Here is an 18844-nt window from a genome sequence, read left to right as displayed (position 1 = left end):
AAACCGTCCTTTTTCATGATCGTTAAAAATAAATGCTTCACATCACAGAACATCAGCGACATCAATGAAAGTGATTTGTGCACGTGGAATATCGTTTAGAGTAATGTTTCTGGGGATTTTACTGTGTTTTGAATTCATGCCAGAGCCACAGACAACCGACGATAAACACGTCATTTTCCACAAGATGCTTTCATTTATTTAGCAATTAATCTATCATATAATTACAAACTCTTCTCAACCTGTGCATGGAAACAATAACGGCTCCATGCGGGTTTGAAGTTTTATAGCCGTGCCGAGTCCGGCCCAGCCAGCTGGATGACTTTGGGAACATGTGAGAGGGTGAGGGAAGCTTTTTTATTCCAGGGAACATTGTGTTGCAAGTCATTTAGAAACGATCGAGTCCTGATCGCTGTTTTCATCCGAGACGGGGCTTCAAACACAGTTTTAGAGGCAGACAGAGAAAAGCACGATCTTAGAGAGCTCTGCTGTGTTAACTGATTATTGAGAAAAGTGAAAATCACACTGATTTAATGGTCAATAAAATGTGACTTTAAAAACTGATAACGATTCATCTCATAAGTCACGACTCTTTGCCTCCAGTACTGCGCAGGACATGTTTATGAGCTGTTGCACACAGACACACAGACACGTTTCAATTGTAAATGTACTCAGATACTTTCTTTTGTTTGTTTTTAACAGACTCAGCGGGTTTATTGGTCTGGCTACCTGAGAACTGCCTGAACTACTTGAGTCTAAAAGACTTTGCATCTGGATGTGAGAGTTCAGTGATTTCTAACAAAGCTAACCTGCCCATGGACGCTAACTTTGCTGGCAACAACTTTGCAAAGAGTATCCAGGAGGCAGATCTTATGGGGCGCCGTTTGTAAACTGAAACATGCCGAAATTAACAGCAACATTTTTCCACATTTAGCTCTAAATCTTACAAAAACATGTTTTTTCGAGTCATTTTTTACAACATTTAGTAAAATATTTGTAACTTTTCATATTTAAAACAGGATTTTAAATGTTAAATCTAAATGCTAAATGTTAAATCTAAATGTTAAATGTTAAATCTAAATGCTAAATGTTAAATCTAAATATTATATTTAAATGTAAATGTTAAATGTTAAATGTAAATATTATATATAAATCTAAATGTTAAATGTTAAATCTAAATGTTATATATAAATCTAAATGTTAAATGTTAAATCTAAATGTTATATATAAATCTAAATGTTAAATGTTAAATCTAAATGTTATATATAAATCTAAATGTTAAATGTTAAATCTAAATGTTAAATGTTAAATCTAAATGTTATATATAAATCTAAATGTTAAATGTTAAATCTAAATATTATATATAAATCTAAATGTTAAATGTTAAATCTAAATATTATATATAAATCTAAATGTTAAATGTTAAATCTAAATGTTAAATGTTAAATCTAAATGTTAAATGTTAAATCTAAATGTTATATATAAATCTAAATGTTAAATGTTAAATCTAAATGTTACGGGAAACTAAATATTTAGCTAATATGCAAATTTATTGTACGGGTCAACGGAAATACCAAAATAAAAGCTTCAAGAAAACCTCCCGCGCTAAAGTGTGCCGGTCGTGGTCAGGTTCTGTGTTTGCGCTCCTATCACGGTCACTTTTGACTGCCATGAGCTGCTTCGACTATTCCCTACCAGCATGTCCAGCGATTTAGCTGAAAACATTGGAAGAGTCGTTTTGTCGGCCATCCAACGATTCAGCGGTAATGCACCCTCGACCTCACAAACGCCGCAGCACTTGGTAAGTTTATTGTATAGCATTTTGGACGGGTTGATAGCAGTGTTAGCAAAACTAGCAAAGCTAAATTACTTAGCTAGTCCTCAATTATTTCATTTGGTAGGCAGCAGACAGAGATCGAACATCATACAACTCTATTTATTTATTTGGTAGGTAGGTAACAGTCGTTCTTGATGTAAATGTTTCCTTAGGAATCCAGCAATGCACCTGGACCAAGTAGACCTGCCGTCTCCACTGGGATACCATACCGCTCGGTAGGCCTTCTTACACATATCATTTAATTTATTTATCATGAAATTTCCCCTTGTGGGACTAATAAAGGTATGTTATCTTATCTTAGCTGACTGGTTTTGATATACAGTCAGGTTCATAAGTAGTTGGATACAGACACATTTTCTAATGTTGCTTCTGTACATTGCCAGAATGAATTAAAAATGAAACTACTCCAATGCAGTTGAAGTGCAGACTTTAAGTTTTAATTCAGTGGGTTGGACTAAATGAATGCATAAAAATGTGAGAGGGAAAAATTAATTTGTAAACACAATCCTATCATTTCAGAGGCTCTAAAGTAATTAGACAAATTAAATAACTGAAAATAAAATGATAATTTCTATTACTTTATTCAAAACCCTTTGTTGGCAATGACAGCCTGAAGTCTTGAAGTCATGGACACCACCAGATGCTGGCATTCCTCCTTACTAAGGCTCTGCCAGGCCTTTACTGCATTGGCTTTCAGTTGCTGTTTGTTTGTGGGCCTTTCTGTCCTAAATTTAGTCTTCAACAACTGAAATGTATGCTCAATTGGGTTAAAATCCAGTGACTGACTTGGCCATTCAAGAATATTCTATTTCTTTACTTTATTAAAGTCATGGGGTGCTTGGACTGTATGTTTTGGGTCATCTTCCATCTTTATTATTAAATGCTGCCCAATCAATGTGACTACTTTTAGCTGGACTTAAGCAGACAAGTATGTCTCTGAACACATTCAGCTGCTTCAGTCCTGTGTCACATATTCAGTAAACACTACCAGTGCCACTGGCAGCCATGCACGCCCAAACCATCACACTGACTCTGCCATGTTTTACAGATGATGTGGTATGCTTTGGATCATGAGTCGTTCCACCCTTCTCCATACTTTTTTCTTGCCATCATTCTGGTAGAGGTTGATCTTGGTTTTATCTGTCCAAAGAATGTTTTTCCAAAATTTAGCTGGCTTTTACTAGATGTTTTTTTTTGTTTTTTTTTTTTGTTAAGTCCATTCTAGCCTTTCTATTCTTGAGGCTTATGAGTGGCTTGCACCTTGCAGTGAACCCTCTGTATTAGGGCTGTTCGATATGACGATATGAAAACATCTATCATTTCATATTATACGCTATCATTTGTTCTGTGGTGTCGCAAAATAAATTTTACGTCAATATTTTTCATCGTTTTGATGGTCACTGTAGTGGCTGTATTAATTTCTTAATTTTCTTTTTTCTGTTATGTTCTCTTTGACCGCATGTTGTCTGTTCACAGTAAAATTTTCAAAATGCAAACACTACGTCTCAAATCAATTCCAGGCCTTTTATCTGCTTAATTGGTAATGACATCATCATTTCATCGAAAAAACATGTTTTTGTAAGATTTAGAGCTAAATGTGGAAAAATGTTGCTGTTAATTTCGGCATGTTTCAGTTTACAAACGGCGCCCCATAGATCTGGTCAGTCTGGCATTAATTGTGGACATGCATTTTGTCACTGGTTTGTCTATTGGCTCCAGCTTTCCAGCTGTCCTCTCATCCAAAGACTGTTATTTCAGACAACAGAAAACAACATGGCAATAGCCACAGGCTACCTTACAACCATAAACTGTGGGTGCACATGTCCATCTCTTTTAATGAGAATCCCCCCGATGAACAGAGCACTAGCAGAAATCCTTGTGGTCATGTCCCTCTGAGGTTTGCTTGTGCAGCCTGTTTTTCATCTACATTTTATTTATTTTTGAGCACCCCGTTATGGAAAAGAAAGGTGCCCGGTCCATCCACTTTAATTCCTGCAGGCAGTTCCCATAGCTCTGCAAGAGGCCTCATGACAAGCGACTCAATTGACAGGAATGCAAGAGTTTCTTTATGGGCTTCCAGACCGTGGAGTTTCCTCATAGAACTGGATTATTTTAATTTATTGCCCACTAGTCATTTATAGCTACTATCCATGAAAATGACGTGAATGTCTGGATAAATCTATTCATATTTAAAATAGAACAGGGACGAAGCAGCGTTGAGAAGAGAGCCAGAGAAGAACTAATAACTGAATTAAAGTGGTGTATAAACATGCGAAGAAACACAGTGCATCATGGGAATCCCAGCAGCCTGGCTGCCTGTATCATAACTAAGGATTCCTTGGTTTGTTTAACAGCTTTAAACAAAACTTTTAACGAAATGTTTGATAAATGTAAAGAATATTTGCTGTATAACCTTTAAATCGGAATTCACTTTGTGGTGAACGGTGCATGAAGCCTTTCTAATTATTATTATTATACTTTTATAATATTGTCCTGTGAGCTCTCTGGGTTGTATGTCTGAATGAAGGTGCTCTAAAACGGTACAAAAAACCATTTATTTAATAAACAATAAACCCAAAATACATTTAATCATTACCTAAAACAAAACAACAGTTAAACAGGCGTGTAAAAAACACGATTTAGCCCTTTGTTCCTGAGTGGTTGAATTTTTATCATTTGCTCTAAGAGGTGATGAGTCTCATTTACATGCTGAAGAGCATTCCTATGAGTTGGGTCCAAAACGTTTCTGGATGCATTTGATGGATAAATGTAAAGATGAAGCTCGGTATAGTTTTAGCTTCGGCTGCCTGTCGAGCAGTCAGCAGCTAACACTGACTGAAGTGGCTTTGTGTTCAGGACTGCTCCTTTATTTCTCTTTAAAAACAATAAGTACATGCTCTCACAGCGGTGACCTGCTATTACAGACTTGCTCTTGAAACAGAGCATCAACCCAGTAGTTCCATTAAAGCTGTTGTCTTTGTATGTGTGTCACCTGGGCGGCGGTGAAGTATCCGTGGATTTTCCTGTCCCAGTCTGACCCTTAAGGCCATGTTCATGGTCTTTTCTGATTACCAAGATACAGACAACAAAGAGCAGCTTACATAACAAAGTTACTGCACTGCAGTATTCAGTACATACTCTGTGTTCTGCAGTTTCCATCAGGATGGCAGGCAGCAGGAGGGCACAGTGCTTAGTGTAGAAAACATCAAGCATGGAGACAGCTGAGGTATTCAATTATTTTATTGTCCACACAGGTGGTTTGTCCAATGTGAACAAGCATCAAGGCAATGATGAGGAATGTCACACTCACTAAAAGTTCATCTAGATTATATGTGTCACAAGTCCTTAAAATAATAACATGTTACATATATTTTGTATAGAGCGCTTTGAGTCCATTTACCAAATATTTATCAGCAGAGAAATCAAATTAATTTAGTGTAAAATGTGGATACGATGCTTTTATGTTAAAAGGACCAGCTGACAGCAGAAGGCCACTGTGGTGAACACTGTCCTGCAGCAACACATCTAAAATATTCACATGCACATGTTCTTATTGCCAAACTTTAGAAGACCAACTATTCCCCAAAATATGGTAAATGTGCGGGCAGCAGAATCAGGCTGTGACAGACGACACGATGGCGGCCGACAGCTTTCCATGTGTCTGCACAACGCTTCGTCTCAGACGGACAAAACAGCAACGCAAGAAGTGCAATCGAAAGGTTCTGGGAGTGTTCCCGTTACGTGTGGATGGAACACGTCGTGGTCGTGTGCATCAGCTCACACGCTGCCATCAGAAATAAAAACGTCATGTTAAGAACGTCTTTATTATTAGGAAACGTTTTGGCCTGAACAAAATGTGTCAACATCAAAGTGTTTCCTTTCCCTGTTCTCGGCTCCGTTTTTATGTTTCTGTGACTTTGTTACCTTCAAAGCCAACTGAGGACAAAACCTGCAAATTATGGCGAGCTCTGCGGCTCTTCGTGGACCGCCCCGGCTTCATTTTACTAAAGGGCATTTACTGGCAGTAGTCTGTAAATCATCCCTGTTGAATGAAAACAAATGAAAAAGTAAATAATAAAAACACGCGGAGTCATTATTCAGAGACATGTTGCACAACCAACATCAGGAGTGCATGTATTTTTGTGACCAGCGCCAGATGTGCCTCTAAAAGTTTAACTGCAGACCTCAGAAGCAGCACTTTGGGCATTCAAAATAAATAAATATACATCCATTAAAAAGCTGACTTCCAGGGAATGTGTCAGGCATGGCAGGAGAAGAGGAACAAAGCAACTACTTGGAAAAGGACGGCGGCCAAATTTAAACGGGTCACAGTTTTCACTTTCTTACGGGCTCAGGCTCTGAACCTTTCGATCGCACTTTTCTGTATCCACTGTCAAGTTCGTACGTAATAAAACCGACGTGAAATAAACCAGCAGAATAACAAAAGCAAACTGAAAACAGATGATCGCTCAGAGAATAGGCTCTGTGTCATTCCAGCTGACACATGCATCCTTCCACCTGCAAGAAGAGCAGACTCGTCTATTACAGCTTCAGAACTCGTTACAGGATTAAAAGGAAAAGCAAAACATGTCGAAACATTTTATGGTTGTTTCAGGGATCTGTCTGTATGACGGCTCTCACCTTGTTCGGATGCAGAGCTCCAGAGGAGGAGTGAGGTCAGTATCCACCTCCTGACTGCTCTGGGACAATCTGCCGACCGCTAAAAGTAAAAACATTTTTATTTCGCAGCTTTAGGAACACTCAGAAGCAACGACTTGAAAAATCTGACTGAAAACAGGTCACGATTAACCCAACACATTTTAGACGTCATGTAAGGCAGCGGTCTCCAACCTTTTTTGTGCCACGGACCGGTTTATGCCCGACAATATTTTCACGGACCGGCCTTTAAGGTGTCGCGGATAAATACAACAAAATAAAACCAGTACTGGTACCGAAAAAAAGAAGATTTATTCATAACACACGTGGAAAGACCCAGGAAAACCGAGTACACGATAAAAACGATGACAAAATAACGCTGAAAACCGATAAAACCCTGAAAACCAGACATTTCACACCCGAGCCTCTACTCTCGCGGCACGGTACCAAACGACTCACGGACCGGTACCGGTCCGAGGCCCGGGGGTTGTAAGAAGACAGACTGGACACACGGGGCTGCAGACAAAGACAATCAGATAAACGATGCTACGTACAAACAGTGAGGCGGATCTCCTCCTGCTGGTTGGCCAGTCCATCGAAATAGTAGAGGTCGAACTCCGTGCCGCCGCCCTCGTTGGTCAACAGCTCCCTCTGCAGGCCAAACAGCACGCTGAAGTGGCTTTCACTGCACACCACCCAGATGGGGTAGCGTGGCGTCTTCAGGTAAGCTCCTACCTTAGAAGGAGAAAACCAATTGTCTTTGATCACATCAGCCATACAGAATCACTGAGTGATGCAATATGTGTACTGAAAGCAACGCAGGCATTACTGCTCTGTACGTAAGCCAAACCCATCTTAACCATTTATTCCCGACGACCTGATGTAAAGACGTCTCGTGTGTAAGACGCCAACGAAGCGAACTACGACAGAGTCGACGTAACAGGTCGCCGAGCAGAGCAGCAGAGGAGTGAAGTCAGACACAGATGGTGCTCCAAGACTTCATGAGTTTGGAAGCTCTGCACCGGCCAAAGAAACAACTACAACAGCTTTGAAGGATTTGGGTGTTTCTGGAGCTTTTGGTGTCCCGGGTGTGCACAAAAACAGCTGAGCCGTGACGCAAACCCATATCCCCCTTATTCAAACTTTTCAACTATGAGAGGAAAACCCTGCTCACCTCAGGGTGTGACCTGACCAGACAGTCTGTGAAATTCAGCCCCAGAATAATGCTGGTGGCCTTCCCGTCTGCGTGGACGGGGACCAACTGGTCAGGAGTTCACTCATTTACCAACACGCTACCAGTTATTACGAAAAATCCAGTTAAAAATGAAGATTTTTGAGTACTGGTTTCCAAATGCTGCGGCACATACGTTTACTTGAATATCATATAGATTCTATAATAGTTTAAGAATATACTTGTGGCGATGCTCCCATCATCAGAGTGAACAATGGGCCTGAAGTCAGGGCTTGTCGGTGTAACATGAATCAAACTGGGATGTGGTCTGTTAGAGGCTCGGTGTTTCTCACCTTACAGATGTTATAATGTTCAAACAAGGACAGCAGGCCGACGTCGCAGTGACCTTTGATTCCTTTGAGCAGAGTCATGTTGCCGTTGCCCGAGTCCAGCTCCACGTCATCATCGAACACATTGGAAACTGCTCTGCCACACAGCAACAGGTTGACCAGCTCCTGGTGAGAAAACACACAGTTATTACTGCGTCGTGTTTCTGTTACCTCCTGTAAAGCTTAGACAGCGTGGCGCGTACTGTCAACACGTATGTTTAAAAACAACAAAGACAAAATGAAGAAATGTTCCTCTGACAGCAAACGGCGCAGAGAGCGAGCGGCCTCGGCCGAGGGGTTCATTGCTTTTTCACTGTTCAGTTAAAGAGTATTGTTTAGGATTTAGTGACACCTAGAGGCGAATCTTCCAAGCTACACTTCAAAGACACCTGATGTCGCACCATCACTGCAGATTCACAGCCCAGAAATACAACAACACTGTGACAGCTTTAAAAGCAGCTTAGAAGCTGAAGCTAATGAATCTTCTTATATCCAACTAGCACAATACCTGTGTGCAGTACCCATGGGCTCCAATCAGCGTGGTGGTGGGCACATCCATATCTTCCTGTACTCTAAAGAAAGAAGAACCACATCATAGTTGTTTCACAGTCTGGTTCCAGCTACTTTGTTCTGCATAAAAGATGTTTTTAAAAAAGTACTTTTGAATGGACCGCGAGAGAACAGCAGACACAGTCAGCAGCACGCAGCCCAACATCCCAGGTTCAAACTGTGGGGAAAAAACAGATAAAAAGGAAAGTGGAGGATAAACGTTTGTGCCCTCGAGAGGGAAAAGGAGAAGAAATGTGCTTCTCTCACTTGCTCAACATGCTGCTCAAGGATCAACTCCAGATCTTTGAGGTTCTCCACAGTCAAACAGGTGATCTAGAACAAAGACAAGTCGTAAAACGTCAACAGAACAAAGTTACGGTTACGGCTCTGAATCTTACGTAAGTTTGACAAATATCATTTCATGAACCTCACCAGTTATCTTACATTCATTCTGATTAGCTTCAGTGCAAATATAAAAATGTGTACCTTTTCAAGCACCCCCTCAGATCTGTAGGGTCGAGCTGGGGTGAACTGATTTCTCCCTGAATTTCTGTTTCCAAACAACAAAACCACAGCAACACCTTCATAAACGTAGCGACGCGAGAGCAGACTCACACCAACGCAGTTCCTAACATCTGCACAATATCTGCAGATACAACACCAATAAAACGGCTGTGTGCTTCAGTAAAACTGGAGATCTCACATTGCAACTGTGGCTTGCTTTTCCTCGCCAGCCCTCCACAAGATCTCAGCCAGAGCCAAAACGAGACACTTTCTCCTAATGCTGTTGGACGGTCTTAATCTCCTGAAGGGGGAAAAAAATCTCATCTGAGCGAGAAGCTCTCTGGTGATAGTACGGTTGAAACTGAAATACAGAAGTCACTTGCTGAACATCATTCCCCCGTGTGAAGTAACAGCTTTAGAAAGTGACTGGAATAAAGTGCTCGCAGGTTCATGCCATGAACTAAAGGGTGACTTACTGCAGGCCCGTGGTACAGCTCTCAGTGCTTTCAAACAGCAGTTTCTTAAGAACAAAGGCTTGAACAGACGCCAGAACTCCACAAGGACCTCCCTTAAAAAATTCAAAGCCACAATTAAATAAAGCCTGTGAAAATAAAAACAATTTAAGCATCCGGCTTGATTGAAATCACCTTTCTCTGCACAATCCCATATCGGAGGTCATGCGTGTCTGAGAATGTGAAACCCTGATTCCTCCACTCAATATTGAAACAATTTAGGCTGGATCCAAGAAGAAGTGTTTTTAATTCCTAGAGGGAATAAACGGAAAACAAAGACATAATCAAAGGCAACTGCAGAAAGTCTGCGCAGCAGCTTGAGAGAAACCCTGGTGTAAATCACCCACCGTGGCAGTGCCCTGGTCCATCGGGCGACCGGCGAGGCTGTGTTCGGGTAAGGTTCCCCGCAGAGGGGCGTCGCAGAGTTCTCGCAGATCGTCATCATAATCCTCGATGTCATCTAAATAATTAACACAAATATATCCTTGAAAATCAAAAGTTAGGCACCGATTTGTTTTCAAAGGGCGAGAAACAATCAGTGAAGCCCCGGACCGCACATACAGAAAGTATTTGCCCTAAAATAAACTTTAATACTAGATGAAGACAGCCCAACGCCGTTTTTAAACGATGAGTTCACTTTTAATGGGAAAAGATTATCCAAACCTTAAACTAATAACTGCTTGTGCCACCAACAGGAATTTTGGACCCGTTTTTTGGCAGAATTGCTTTGATCCAGTCACAATGGGGGCTTTTTTTTGCAAGCCCCTTTTTGTTTAAGGTCATTCCAAAAGTATGATTGTTTGTTTTGCTGCCGGTGTGCTTCAGGGCTTTGTGCACTTGAGCTTCACAAACAAACGTATGATTAAACCTTCTCCTTCTGGATTTTATAGCAGAGAGCAGAATTTGTGGTTCCATCAATTACAGCAAGTCATTCGGGTCTTAAAGCAGCGAGGCAGCCATCTAACTAATGCTACTAACTCATCAGGGAGAGTCAGGGTGTGGCTGCTGACATCCACCTCAGCTTTCCCGAAAATGAATTAACCACGGGTAATTTATGAATAAAGAAGGTTTGGATAACTTTTAAAATCTGCGCTTTGCATTTACTCAGGTTATCACGCTCTAAGGTTAAAATTTGTTTGGTTTTCTGAATGCTTAGGTGTGACAAATATGCAAAAGAAATCAATAATCAGAAAGGGACAAGCACTTTTTAACAGCCCTGTACTGCACAGCACTTACCCAAGACCATCGCAGACGCATCCAGATCAGCCACACTTGGCCTGGTCTTTGCTCTAAAAAAGAAAACAACGTGTAAATATTGAGAACAAAGCCTGGGAAAGCAGTGAGCATGAGGCCATTACTTATTATGTGGAGTCAAACAACTTAAAGCTATTTTACTTTGCTGTCGTCACCATGCTCAGTCTCACTCGCTCAAAGCTGTTTTCACTCGGTGTTCTCTGTGAAACGCTCAGCGCCTCGCGCCCCGCTCGTACACGGTCAGCTGAGCCGATTTCACTTCTGCTGCCTTGTAAACTTCCAGTCACCAAACGTCCATCCTGAGTGGGTCTGGTTTCCTCTTCTCCTCTGAGTAGCGGCTGGGACACCTTTCGACTGTTACGTTTTCTGTTTGATTCCTGAAAGGAGAAAGTGGAGGATTAACAGCAGATGAGCACGCGATCACATGTGTTTTTAGGCATAAAAGCTTTAGTACCTGGGGTACCGGTCCAACCAATATGCCTCTCCTAATGCGATTAGTTCTGCTCCTTTGGGTGGTCTCAGAGGTGGTTTTTTCTGGTTCTTTTTGGATTAAGCTCTTCTTGTCTTGGAGGGAATCCATCGCTGGATGGTCTTGTTGAACTCCTAAGTCAGGACCCCGGAAACCTGTCTGATTATTACTGGACTTTCTATCGTTTGCTGGCATCAGTGAAGCATTTGTAGCTTGAGAAGGGAATGTTGCTGTTATATCAAGCCTGTGAAAGACAACAGCATATTCATTTAAGCACATTATTACAAAAAAGAAAGTAAAATCAGTAGAAAATAATCACAAACGCTGCCTGTAAAATACCTCGATCTGGTCTGTTTGCTTGGAACAGAAGCCGGGCTGCGGTCCTCCTCTCCTCCATTATCCATCGAACTAGTTTGGGCTCTCCGTGGGGAAACCTCACTGCTCACTGGTTTCTCATTCTTTACTTGTTCAATGAGATGCTTTACAATAACCTCCAGTAATGTTTTCAGAGGGTTATTTTGAAGCTGCAGTGACAGAGAGATCAGCTACACACGTTACCTGTTGCGCACCACAGCAGTCACCTTGCAGCTTTAACGCTTACCTTGTTCTTCCTGTAGAGATCCTCAATGCTGAGAATCTGCCTCAGCTCCGACCTGTTGTTGATACTGGCCTCTGTGCGTGGATGCTCCTCATCCATGCAGGCAATAGTCCTCTTCAGCCCCTGAACAACATTTCCAACAAAAAACAAACAAACCGGGAATTAGTCTATTTATTTCCCCTCATATTGCGAAAGCTTGCATCTTGGTCGCATGCTCTCCCTCGTGCACTGCTGCTACGACTACATGCACGTTTTCTTATTTTAAATAAAGCAGGGCTGCTTACAGACACGCTCGCTGGACCAGAATCGCATCGACACAAACTCGCAGCGGAGCTGCAGCTGGCTAGCTAGCAGTGTTAGCGGTTTGCACAGAAACGCTGTGATGGGCTATCAGTCTGAATTACCACACGTTAGCCGACTCACCTTACGACTCAAATACTCCCGTACAAGGGACGAAGACACCTCTTCGACTGAAGGGACCATGCCGAGGACGAGTCTGTCCGTGTTAGCATACATGATCAACGAGAAGCGGCCATGGTGTTAGCAAACAGCAGCGGGATGCTGCGCCGACAGCACTGAAGAGCTGAGTTAGCTGCTTATTGTTAAGGTCTTAATAAATCATAGCTGGGTACAGTTTAGGTTCAAACAGGGTGAAAAACATGCAATCTCCACTCGGTGTCGTGGGGTGTCCTCGCGGGGGCTACAGCTCCGTGAAACTGCGGCCCTTTCTGACCCTGTACGGCTGCGTTACCATGGCAAAGCTAGTCGTTCACGGACGCTTCGAGCTTTTTTGATGCCCTGGGCTACTTTAGCCTTGGTGCCCTTCTCTCAGGTTTGTGGGTACAGCTTCTATCCGGTACAGCTCGGTAGCACTGGATTCGACCCCCCCCCCCCTTTTTTTTTTTTTTTTTTTTTTTGAATTACGTTCGTTCAATTTGTGTAGTGATTTGTTCACTACACATGATGCAAATCTCCTGTTGCACCACATCCCAAAGCGGCTCTATAGATTGAGATGTGGTTACTGTGGAAACCATGTGAGTACAGTGAAGTCACTCATGTTCAAGAAACCAGTCTGGGATGATTTCATATCTAAATACCACAGAGATGCACCACAGATAATAAATTGTTACGGACAACAAACAGCTCAGGAGCTGCTGCTGAAATGATGTTTCATCCTTCATTTAAATACATCACCACTGATTTTTTTAAATATTTGATTCATGATCATTTCCCCTCCGTGACTGTTAAGTTTGGAGAAATCAGTGTGATTGTAAACTGTCACTATTTCAATTACCACACCACCCTGCCAACAAAGAGGAACAATGTGTGCTTGGAGATGAGAGAAGACAAAAGGAACAGACTGCCCATGAAATAATCGTGTTTGCAGAAAAATATCTTAGAGCTTTATGTGACCTTGTATCTAATCCATGTGTCTGAAAGTGCTATGAAACTATGCTGGGAAACCCACGGTTCAAACAAGCTGACAGGACTGCTCTTCAGCGTCCTCTCAGACTATCACAATTTTGCTTCTTCTTGCAAGAATAAAAGAAAAAGCTCTTTCAGCACATCGATCAGGGTCTCCATTGCCTTGGTTTTTATTAAAGTGGTGTCACCTTTGGATTTATCTGACATTCCGCTCCTTCAAGTCAGATCCTACATCCCAGCCCTTTGCCAAAAATAAGGAACCTGCAAATTGTGGGAGGCCTTGGGACCATTGCTGGATACCTTATTACTCCCACTGACCACAAATTCAAAAGACCTGTCCGACAACATTTGTGTTATCTGAATCTTATCCAATAAATTTACCAGGAAAATGTTTGACGATAAAATCAGACTTAAGTGTAATTCCAAGTGCAAAGGGAAAGCGAGCCATCAGGTTAGTGAACGAGAAGCTTGCTTGTTAAGTCATTGAAGTGCAGGGAACTTCTGCAACCCGATCCTCAATAACTTCTGATCTTTGCAGAAAAACCAAGACATAATTATGCCATTTAAGACAACTTAGCAACAACTATCAGAACTACATTGTACCTTTATATTATAAACACAGATACCCGACCTGATTTAAATGATCAACAGATCAAAATGGGAAGCAAGCCACACACAAAGAGATGACGTCTGATGCACTGGGAACTACTTTGAGATAACATAGGCACATTTAACTGTAGAGAGCCTTATTGAGCCATGGGCCTTGCTATGCCTAAACAAACAGGAGGGCTGGTACAAGGTTAGAAAGATTTCTATGTGATGCTGAGGAAGACAGCAAGGGTGTACGATGTGCTCTGCCCTTCCAACCTTTCAACTGCATTGGAACCAAAGAGTGAAAAATCACCCTGCTCCAACCAGACTGGGCCAAGCTCCAACTAAGTGATGTGCAGCAGCTGACCATTACTGGTTGTTGCTGTGTGCCGTGTCTAGGGTTGCCAACTCCCTGAAAAATAAATAAGGGACACCTCGTGGCCAGGACCGGGCGACCCAGTTGTCTTCACCCTTCCCAGTGTGGTGAATTTTCTAGCTCTTTTTTTGTGTGTGAAATTATTTTTTTAACCATTTGACTTGAAGTTGATTTAAGTAGATGCATATTCTATTCTTTGTGATATCAACACATGTGAAACAAATGATCATTTAGCTATTTATTTTTAGCTCAAAATGACAACATTAACACAATAAAACAAGTCTCTTTCTTAAACAGAAGCCTGTCATGCTTAACTTTTGAGAATATAAGTAAATCTTTCTTTAAAAGAACTCTGTCCTGCTTAACTTAAAATAATAGAAAACAATAGAAAGAAAAATATTCTTGTAACAGTGCCAAGCTGGTCAAGAAGGCTCACCAGCGCCTCTTCTTCTTGAGGACTCTGAGGAAGAACCACCTGTCCTCAGACATCCTGGTGAACTTCTATCGCTGCACCATCGAGAGCATCCTGACCAACTGTATAACAGTCTGGTACGGGAACTGCTCTGCCTCGGACCGGAAGGCGTTGCAGAGGGTCGTGAAAACTGCCCAGCGCATCGCCGGAGCACCACTTCCTGCCATAAAAGACATCTACAGGAAGCGGTGTCTGAAAAGGGCTGGGAAAATCATCAAAGACCCCAGTCACCCATCACATGGACTCTTCACCCTCCTGCCCTCTGGGAGGCGCCACAGGAGCCTCCGGACTAAGACCACCAGGTACCAGAACAGCTTCTTCCCCACAGCTGTCAGACTCCTGAACTCTGCCTCCTGACATCTGACCCACGTTAAACTATTGGACTGAACATACACACACACACAATGGACAACTGTACCCTCAAACACACAATAATAACATGGAGTGAACCACCACTCACAACCACCAGCACTTTATATAGCCTCTGTAGAAACTATCTACACCCTCACTTATCTTAACTGCACTACTGTATAGCTCTGTGTAAATAATCATTCTGTACATTCGATAATCTTTAATCCTACAACTGTTTACAACTTGCATAGTTCCCATTTCTGTATAACTGTATATCTCAGATTTCTGTAAAGTTATTTATTTCATATTCTGTATAGTTTTTCATATTTATATCCTGTCCATAGCCTGTACATACTTATAGTTATAGAATATTCACAACATACTTCATACCGTGTACATTATAACATACCATAATAGACCCATTTCTGTAATATACTCACATATCTATATTATTGCTAATATATATTGTAATATATCTATATCACTAAAGCACTTCTGGATGGATGCAAACTGCATTTCGTTGCCCTGTACCTGTGCATGTGCAATGACAATAAAGTTGAATTCTATTCTATTCTATTTAGTGCATTTAGTACAATTGGCTTCAGTTGAGGTATTATTTCAGCTTTTCTAAAGCTAATCAGCTGCTCCTGTTTGTAAACCCACTTGTTCCCATGATTACGCATCATAACTCATCATCATTATTCACCTATGTATTACTTTTATGTATTAGTCATCTATTTGTTGTAATCATCTATCCTTGCAGTTGTTTATTACACAAAATAAATTATATTATCACACTTCTGGCCACATAGCGCTGATATTCACTGCACATGCCCATATTAACTTTTTCCAGCCAGGTGTTTTCCTTTTCCCATTCTTCCCTTTCTCTGAGGGGAACAAACATTGCTGCTCTAATGCTGGGCTCACACTGTGCGGTTTTAGGCCCATTTTGAGCCGATTTTTGAGTGATCGGACCGATTTTGGCCTTCATCGTGCGTCGTGTAGTATACGTGGGGTAACGAGAAGTGATTAACACCTCACGACCAGCTCCCGATCATCAATCGCTCGTGAGGGTGTCACCGCAGCTGCTCGCGCGCAAACACGTAAACGTCGGTGAAAAAGACGGAGCAGCACGGCTGTGCAGCGTGTGATCTGGACACAAGTGATGGAGGCACAACTTGTAGAACTTTGGAAAGCTCATCCGAGCCTTTTCGATGTGGCATCACAAAATTATCACGACCACAACAACCGTGAAAATAGTTGGATTTACACTGCTGCTCAATCACAGCTGCCTGATCATGTTTTTCATTAGCAATTTAGCAAAGTTGATGGTGGTGGTGTGTCTGTGTGAGTGAAAGACAGAGAGAGCGAGCGACAGATTGTCTGTTATAACCTTCATTTTATGGCGGGGGTAACTACTTTGGCACAACAGCGGCACAGTGTGAGCACTCAGGTCGCATCAGAGCATCGGGCGGTATAGTGTGAGAGTACATCGTGACCTATGAACTTCTAACCCCTGTGAGTCAATCGTGCAGTTTGAGCAGGAGCTGAATAACGTGACTGAAAAAATCACACAGTGTCTGCCCAGCTTTAGGTGTACTGTCGTCCGAGACTTGCACCGCAGAGTCGGCGTTTGTTTCCCTGTTGGCCATGCTTCTTGTTGTGGTCATCTGTTGTCTTCCGGTATTTTCTCCGAAAGCGACCTTTCCTCGACCAATGAGATGAGCGGTAATCTGAATTGTCATACTCGAATTGTCATAAGTGTGCTGTCAGCTCATTGGTCACAAAGCAGGAGAGGGGCTGGGAATTATGTTTTCAAACAAGGCGTTAATTCCATAAACATTTATAGACCACTTTTGGTTCTCACTGTATTACGGGACAAAGTGCGTCCCTTATTAGCTCAATACGGGACGTGTGCTTTTGTTTCTAAATACGGGACGATTCCGTATTTTAAGGGACGGTTGGCAACCCTATTTGCTAATGTACACAGTGTTTTAGAAGCTAGTTAGCTCACTTTCTAATTTCTGCACCTTCATTCGGGGATTAGTGGTGTTGCTTCACAGCAGAGGGAGATGGGGGATTGATTTTCTTCCTCTTTGTTCTTTGGTCAGTCCAGATCACATACTGTCGTCTTACGTCACATACCTGCTGCTCAGTGTATGGCTTTTTGTCTGCTGATGCGGTACCAGCTACTACCGCCTACTGGGAAACCCTAAAAACAGAGTCAAGCTGAGCTGAGCCGAATAGATACCAGTGGAAACTGAAACGGTCGAGCTCACGAGAAGGTTGTTAAAATTGCAAAGAAGGAGAAATTTTGGATGAGAGAGATCAAGGTGCTTTCTTACTGTTAGTGTTGTACTAAAAAGGTTATTCCAGAAAGTCACTGCACTTTTTTAAAAAAGAAAAACGGGACATCTTCTTCAGATTAACAAAGGAAAGTGCAGATAACGAGCTGCCAGTGCTTTTCTGTACTTTCTTTTTTTTCATTTCTTAGTCAAGGCCCAAAGAGCCAAGCTGAAGGTTTCAGACACCACAGCATTTCTTTATAATGTGGAAACACTGAGACATATTGTTGAAATTACACTTAATCTTCTAAGGACATCTCAGGGATTAAATGTGGAGTTAAACGAGGTGAGAAACACTTTAGAGGCTTCTAACAGTAGTTTCACTTGTCTGGCCCACGTAGGATCAAACTGGGCTGTATGCGGTCCACAATGTTCTCAGTTTGACATTTTGTGCGTTACGCTAAAATGTACATTCACAAGTATGCATTACATTTGAAATCCCACTTTTGAATACATAACGGGGAAAAACGTTACATTAAAGCGCTGTAGGCCTGGACCAAAATCCACAATAATACACCCACATCGTTAAGAGTGTTCATGACTCGATGTTGTGACAGAGTTTTTATAAACCAAAGAAAGAGCTCTGTTTATCCACCAGTTGTTTTTTGTGGTCTTTCACCGAGGCTGAGCTGGTCAGTTTTTCTTCTTTTGAAGATTGTCATGTTGTTGTTGTCTCTCTATTTTGGTCTTTTACCTCCACATCAGCATCAACATCTCTTTGGACCTCATGTTGAGAGTGAACAGCTACTAGGTGCAAGTTCGATACTTGGGATCAACTCTGAAAATCAGGAACTATGTACAAAAAAATTGGAAATATAAATATTTGCATGTGTGTGCAAAGTCCAGTTTAGTGTCTTAAACCAGGTAAGGGTGAAGCCTAGCAGCTACAACAAAAATGAGCTATGCAGAACAGCTTTTAATAATAATATAATAATATATAATATAATATATAATAATATTTATTATGATGGTCATTTCCTTTTGCCACACTAACGCACAAACATAATGACATACAGTACGTCTGCTGTAAAGGTTGAGTTGCTCTTGGAGACACCCTCAAGTGGCCATTCAATGAACTGCAACTCTGTGGTGGCATTTCTTTAATTTAATAATGAAGTAATTTATCTATTTATTTATTTTAGCATGTGCTCCTCAGACTCTGGGATCGATCCAGATCGACAGGCAGGAGTTAAAGAAGACCACCCAAATACCTCGGGTCCCTGGTCCCGGTGGATGGCGAGACGCTTCCAGATGTGCGCTCACGAATCAACACAGCATGGCTAAATAGCACGAATCCACCAGCATCCTGTGTGATAAGAGGATGCCTGAACACCTCAAAGCTAAGATC

At 41.7% G+C, this 18844-nt stretch overlaps 1 protein-coding gene and 1 long non-coding RNA gene across 3 annotated transcripts; one reads left to right on the top strand and one right to left on the bottom strand.

Annotated features, from left to right (window-relative positions):
* The first annotated feature begins 1510 nt into the window (after positions 1 to 1510).
* On the top strand, positions 1511 to 18844 carry LOC143415203 (uncharacterized). Its single transcript, XR_013095840.1, has 3 exons — positions 1511 to 1798; positions 1987 to 2049; positions 18639 to 18844. It is a non-coding gene; the product is annotated as an uncharacterized LOC143415203 (long non-coding RNA).
* Positions 5057 to 12808, bottom strand: mindy4 (MINDY lysine 48 deubiquitinase 4). Of its 2 annotated transcripts, XM_012924402.3 has the most exons (18): positions 12360 to 12806; positions 11940 to 12059; positions 11678 to 11862; positions 11324 to 11582; positions 11011 to 11246; positions 10852 to 10904; positions 9963 to 10075; positions 9751 to 9867; positions 9580 to 9671; positions 9303 to 9404; positions 9086 to 9149; positions 8867 to 8932; positions 8710 to 8777; positions 8559 to 8622; positions 8015 to 8176; positions 7045 to 7225; positions 6476 to 6554; positions 5057 to 6352 (listed from the first exon to the last, which is right to left on the bottom strand). In XM_012924402.3, exons 1-18 carry the CDS (start codon positions 12450 to 12452, stop codon positions 6304 to 6306), a joined length of 2103 nt encoding a protein of 700 aa, XP_012779856.3. In that variant the 5' UTR covers positions 12453 to 12806; the 3' UTR covers positions 5057 to 6303. The 2 variants fall into 2 exon arrangements, with proteins under 2 accessions (XP_012779856.3, XP_012779857.3); XM_012924403.3 differs by lacking the exons at positions 5057 to 6352; positions 6476 to 6554 and having other exon boundaries at positions 7074 to 7221; positions 12360 to 12808.

This window comes from Maylandia zebra, linkage group LG23, assembly GCF_041146795.1.
Source record: "Maylandia zebra isolate NMK-2024a linkage group LG23, Mzebra_GT3a, whole genome shotgun sequence".
In the NCBI taxonomy this organism is placed as follows: Eukaryota; Metazoa; Chordata; class Actinopteri; order Cichliformes; family Cichlidae; genus Maylandia; species Maylandia zebra.
The sequence above is the reverse complement of the archived record's forward strand: the minus strand, read 5'-3'. Positions and strand labels throughout refer to the sequence as shown.